Source organism: Ranitomeya variabilis, chromosome 1 (assembly GCF_051348905.1).
Source record: "Ranitomeya variabilis isolate aRanVar5 chromosome 1, aRanVar5.hap1, whole genome shotgun sequence".
In the NCBI taxonomy this organism is placed as follows: domain Eukaryota; kingdom Metazoa; phylum Chordata; class Amphibia; order Anura; family Dendrobatidae; genus Ranitomeya; species Ranitomeya variabilis.
Window position 1 is genome coordinate 328,243,065 of NC_135232.1, and position 6,873 is coordinate 328,249,937.

Here is a 6,873-nt window from a genome sequence, read left to right on the forward strand (position 1 = left end):
ATGCTTTTCTCACAGCAAACGACATTGTGGTTGTAAATAATCAAGCAATAGCGAATGTACTGTATGACTGGTGGAGAAAGGTTGAACATGATGGACCTAAGTGTTTTTTCAGCCTATATATAACTATGTAAATAAGTATTTATATTGACAGAAACATAGAAAATGTATGGCTACTGGAAAAAGAGAAGGAAAAAACAAAAGCATAAAATTGGAAAATTGACATCTCATTAAGGGGTTAAACAAGTTTGAGACTTTGCTTTTTTGTTTCAGCAGATCATTCTTTTATCATAGTACTGTGAGTGAATCACTAGGTGGCATCATAGTTCACGTATAGTTTCCAGTATGGCTTTGATAATTTAGTGGGTGGGTTTGTGCCAGATGGACGTCAGAAACACCTAATGCCAGAAGTCATAGTACGGTACTTCATTTATCACACAGAAGATGTCGTGGCTAAAAGCTGCTCTCATCATCTTATTGTGTAAGTGAGGACTCTAACTGCTTTCTACCTAAGGAGTAGATGATATATGACTGTTTGACATGTGTTATTATATTTCAGGCTCTTTCTGCACATCTAATATTATACAGATACCCCGACATGAGAGTATTTCTGGAGAAGACCTACATCTCACATGCTCCCATGCTTCTCTCTCATCTGAATACGTCTTGTGGTACAGGATGTTTCCTGGTCAAGGTCCACTATTCCTTATCCGTGCTTTAAAAGACATTGAACTACAAGAAAACAGGTATAAAATGATCTTCAGTAAAGACAAGGAGTCCAGTGTCCTCTATATACGGGATGTGAAGCCTGAAGACAGCGCTGTGTATCTGTGTGGTCGGAGTGACACAGAGCTACACACAGATTTCCTGCCTGTACAATATTTTACTGGTAAACGCTCTGAGAACGCACTGTACATTTCTGTCTAGATGAAAGGAGTTGCATCATGTGTATTTCTCAGTGGTGTAGTATGCACACTATATCCATCACTCTACAGTGGGGCCCCAGTACTGAGCCTATGGATATCTGAAGGCCAATTAGTAAAATTACTGGCAGAATTTCCCACACTAGTTTACTTACAACACAGAAATACGTAATATTCATGAAATACATATGTACAACCAGGGCCAGATTAAGTGTAGCCAGGGCCCAGTGCAGTTTACAGGACATGGGCCCCCAGCACCCAATGTATCACAAGACATGTCACATCATTCCCTTCAAAGATCATGCAATAGTTGACATTATTAAGGATCGTTTGTGGATACACTTAGGGTTAGACCTTGGTGCCGTTTATTTGTAGACTCTTTATTGTTGACATTATTATCACACAGGTGAACTGGTGCAAATCTCCAGATGTAAAATGACAAAGACATTTTTTCCCTTATGTACAGCTCTTTATATATCATAGCACTATACATATAACTAGAGGATGCTATATACACACACGTGGTCAAAATTGTTGGTACCCCTTGTTTAATGACAGAAAAATCCACAATGGTCACAGAAATAACTTGAATCTGACGTAAGTAATAATAAATAAAAGATCTATGAAAATGAACAAATGAAAGTCGGACATTGCTTTTCAACCATGCTTCCACAGAATTAAAAAAAAAAATTAAAGTCATGAAATAGGCCTGGACAGAACTGATGGTACCCCTGAGGTGAACTAGGCAGCATGGGAAAAAGTTCAGAAACTTTCCCATGCTAGAGAGTTCATGTCCGGTCAAGCGGGGAGGCTGAGCAGGCAGCTTTTCATTCATTACACAGTGGTTTACAGCTGGGGCAGTAGCATTAACAACGCTCCTTGTTGTAAACTATTTAACCCTTTGAGGTGGATTGCAGTGTAGGACTTTACTGTACAGTGGACAGGTATGGGATATTGTTGCTTTTTATTTTTGATTTTTTACAGAAGAACAATGGTTTCATTTGTATTGAGAGTGTAATTAAGATGGAAAACCTGTGTGTTTAATTATTTCATTAGAAGACTATTCTTAATGTGAGTGTATTTTTTGAACCCTTTCATACTATTGGATTACTAATGGATAGGTGTCTTATTGACACCTCTCCATTATTAACCGGGCTCAATGTCACCTTACAATAGCAAGGTGACATTAACCCCTTATTACCCAATATGCCACCATTACAGGGCAATGGAAAGAGAGAGGCTAAGTGCCAGATTTGGCGCATCTTACAGATGCGCCTTTTCTGGGGTGGCTGGGGTCAGATGTTTTTAGCCAGGGGGGCCAATAACAATGGTCCCTCCCTAGGCTATTAATATCTGCCCTCAGTCACTGGCTTTCCCTCTCTGGCAAAGAAAATTGCGCGGGAGCCCAAACAATTTTTTTCCCTGAATAAATTCGTTAATTTGACACCTATATCTCCAAAATTTAACACAAACATAGTACTTACATTATTAGTCAGCGACATGTATAAATCTAACTATTCTGCAATGGTTTACTGTATGTAAACAATGTGTCATATCCTGCCGGCTTCTGCAATGATTTTACAGTACCCAACAATTGAATTGTCGGCTATTCTGCTACCCAACTCTCTATGAAATATAAGATATATATATATATATATATATATATATATATATATATATATATATATATATATATAACACCTATACTATGTGTAGACATTTATTTTATCTATACTATTTTAACCTGTCAGTGTGATTTTACATTACAGTGCCCTAAATTGCCGGCTTTTCTAAAGGACACCGGTGCGTATTTCTCGCAAGTCACACTGATGGTCCATGTGGTGTGCGAGTTTTTCTCGCACCCATAGACTTTCATTGGCGAGTCTCGGCCAATATACGGTGCAAATTGCAGCATGCTGTGATTTCACTCGCACGTATAATACGGCCTAGAAAAAAAAAAAACTGATGATGGGAGCTGCCCCATAGATTAACATTGGTTCGAGTGCTATGCGATTTTTTAAAGCATAACACTAGTCCGTATTATACGGTAGTATGACTCCGGCCTTAGAAAGGTATTCACACAGGACAGGGACCGATCAGACTGAGACCACCTTTGCGCCGGTTGATGGGCAGATAATATTTGGCCAGATTTTATGCTAAGCGTCTCATAATTTTTTCTAATCCTCCAAAGCTGTATTGCTGTTCAAAATCTATAATATAACGCTGGGAGTGTCACTCTGTCCCGCCACTTTATAGACTGCGCAAACGCCTGCGCACTCTGGACCCCACAGAGTGACGCAGCCCAGGAGATCCCGGTATGTGTAAGCACTAAACGCACACCGCGATCTCCGACGGAGAAGCAGGGACGTGCCTGGAGGGTAAGTATGCTATATTCACCTGTCCCCATTCCATCACAGCACCCCGCTCCGTCTTCCAGGTACTCTGCCTGTAATGTTCAGGTCAGAGGGCGCGATGACGTGGTTAGTGCACGCCGCCCTCTGCCTGAATAGTCACAGCCAGAGGACCCGGAAGACGGAGCGGCGTGCAGTGGTGGAACGGGGACAGATGAATATAGCAAGTGCCGGGGGCTTGAGCCAGCGGTAACTCCGGCACCTGACCCCCATAGCGCGCCGGTGTCCCTGCCTGCTCAGGCCCCTGGCACTCAGCGCCCAGTGACGATAGGTGAGAATGTCTTTTTTTTTTTTTTTTTTTAATTGAAGCAGCATACGGGGCATATAATACTATGGAGCATCTTATGGGGGCCATCACCCTTTATGGGGCAGCGTACAGGGCATATATTACTATGGAGCATCTTATGGGGGCTATCAACCTTTAGGGATCAGCATACAGGGCATATAATCCTATGGAGCATCGTATGGGGGCCATCAACCTTTATGGGGCAGTGTACAGGGCATATACTATGGAGCATCCTATGGGGGCCATCACCCTTTATGGAGCAGCGTATGTGACATATGGATGGGAACAGCACATTACAGAATGGGGCGCAGGATGGGAGCAGCACATGACAGGATGGGGGTACAGGATGGGAGCAGCACATTACAGAATGGGGGCGCAGGATGGGAGCAGCAAATGACAGGATGGGGGCGCGGGATGGGAGCAGCACATGACAGGATGGGGGCACAGGATGGGAGCAGCATATGACAGGATGGGGCGCAGAATGGGAGCAGCACATGACAGGATGGGGCGCAGAATGGGAGCAGTATATAAAGAAGGTAGCGGGCACCACAAAGCATAAGTGAGTAAGGGATCAACCATATGCATATGAGAAAGACTATCAAGAAAAACTAAGAAAAAGGATATGCATAACACTGGGATCGACCATTAAAAGATAACAACTTTATTCAAAAAGGCACATCAAAACGAGACATACATTTAAAAGTATTTAAAAACGGAAAAACAGCACATAGCTAGTAAGCTACATGCAACCCCCCAGACAGTTGGAGACAAATGTCATTTTAGCACTGAACAATGTGACAAATATTTAGAGAAGGTGCGTGCATATGAATTAAAACACGTACACTAATATATACTCATACCCTACAGACATCAAGCAGTATTAAGGACAAAGGTATAGTATACACACAAATTTAGGCTCAGAGTATGCCCCCTCATGCACCCTAAGAATTCCAATGAAAGCAAAACAATATATAAGATGTTAATCAGAGAACTGGGGGTAAGATAACCACATATTAGATAAAGATATACCACCCAGAAACAATAGCCAAGTTGTAAAGGAATATATCACCTAAAGACCAGGAGCGAGGCAGATAGTAAACTCCAAAGGAGCCTGGAGTGCAAGGATGCCGAGTAGAGATGAGGTAGTTCAAATATAAAGTGCTAGTACTGGGGAGAACTTGAGCCCCACGTGTATCGATGCTACAAGGGCATCTTCCTCAGGGGAAATGTGAGGTAAACAGCCTAGACTTGTTCTAATATAGCCAAATAATGAAGCGAAATAAATATCACCTGTGAGCATTGCTATGACGTGCAGAGATCTGGAGGCATACACTTCCGGGTTACCAGGTTAATCCCACTGCACTTGTGCAGTGGGCAGCTCCTGCTGTGTTGCCGAGGCTGCAGAGTGATACACACAATCCCGGCTAAGAGGTTGCTATGGGGGCAGTGACACCCAGGCACCTGCGCAGTGGAAGCAGGCAGGGAGAGGAGACCATAGAATGACTCACGCTATCCCAGCTAAGTGGTTGCCATAGAAACATTGATGCTGAAGTGCCTGCATTATTGAAGCAGGCTAGAAAAAAGAGCACAGAGTAATACAACAGTCCAGGCTAGATGATTACCGAAATGACATTAACACTCAAAACGCCTGCACAAATAAGGCCGGCAAGGAGACTGAGATAATGCACGCAATCCCAGCAGAGTAGTTTACATGGAGACAAAAGGCGCTAAGTTGATTAAAAGAGGGTGTTGATATATATATATATATATATATATATATATATATATATATATATATATATATATATAAAAATATATATATATAAAAATATATATAACTTAGTATATTATAATGATGAGGAATCATAACCACATAAGACCAAAGGTAGAAGTCTAAACGGCGCTTTCTGCTAGTTTGAAGGGCACACACCATGCATAAAATTTGGAATAAAGTCAAAAAGATTATTTCCTTTCTACTAAATGTACAAATAGGAGACGCAGTCCCAATTTACAAGTTACCAAGTTCACACAGAAGAGACGCAGTCCCAACTTACAAATTTACCAAATAAGAGAAATAGTCCCAACTTACAGGTAACTAAATTCTCAAATAAGAGACGTAGTCCCAGTTTGCAATTTGTTGAGTTTACGGACAAAAGACGCAGTCCCAATTTAATGTGTATGGCAACTCCAAATGAATCAGGAATTGTGCATGTGTCAGTGCACCAAATCGTAATGAATAGGCTCACATCAAATATGGAGCCCAAGAGAATATAAATAAGCGCCTGCACAATATGGCAGACTCACTCAGCTAGTGCACACATGGAAACAATATGCTCAAAGAACTAAGTAAGTATATGCGTAAATTGATAGAAGAACGTGCATATGGTCAAACTCGATTGATATGTCCATTAAAGGTGATGACGCGCATACCATATGCTGCAATAGAGGAGAATATGCCCAAGAGGACCTACAACAGTCAACTAGCCCAGTGCCGGTGTATGCACATGCTATAGTTTAGTTAGGACAATGTGTCCAAAGGAAGACCAAGAGAAATATAGATCAAACCCACCAGGCTAAGTTGGTATGCCGAGTATAACAACTAAGAAGAACACAGCAAATAGGTTCATAGGGTCAGGGGGATTTATCCAGATCCCAAGAAGACATACTGCTAGGACCCTTGACATCCATACCAATAGTCAGTGGTTATCAGTTATAAGCAGAACACACCTTCCCTAAATAGGCTGGGGATACTAAGGCACACCCCTCTTGTCACCAAACCAGATACAAGAATGCATCTCACATAACATACATGTAATGTTTATTACCCTAGAGAAAATATGAAAAAAAAAATAATAATTCAGCGATTCTAGTAGTCCATGGTCTCTCCCCGTTTGCCACCTAGGAGTGAGTCAAGAATGCCCAACAGATCTAAAACAGGATATAAAAAATAGGATATAAAAAACACCAAAGATAAATACTGATGGAGGGAGAAGAGGTGGGAAAGCAGAGAGGGAGACCTATTATCTCATGCTTGCTTATAAAAACCCGTATACAGAAGTTCCTCGTTCATACCTGCTGGAGTCAAGGTGTTGAGAAAGATCATAGATCCACTTAGACTCCTTCCTTAGGAGTTCGGGTATTATTACATGCTTTTAAATGTATGTCTCGTTTTGATGTGCCTTTTTGAATAAAGTTGTTATCTTTTAATGGTCGATCCCAGTGTTATGCAGAATGGGAGCAGCACATGACAGGATGG

The 6,873-nt window shown here is 41.5% G+C and overlaps 1 gene segment (V, D, J or C); it reads left to right on the plus strand.

The window, feature by feature from the left end:
• Nucleotides 1-441: 441 nt before the first annotated feature.
• Nucleotides 442-924, plus strand: LOC143795423 (T cell receptor alpha variable 4-like). The segment is given in 2 exon segments: nucleotides 442-478; nucleotides 557-924. Coding segments are annotated over 2 exon segments (405 nt in total).
• The last annotated feature ends 5,949 nt before the right edge of the window (nucleotides 925-6,873 follow it).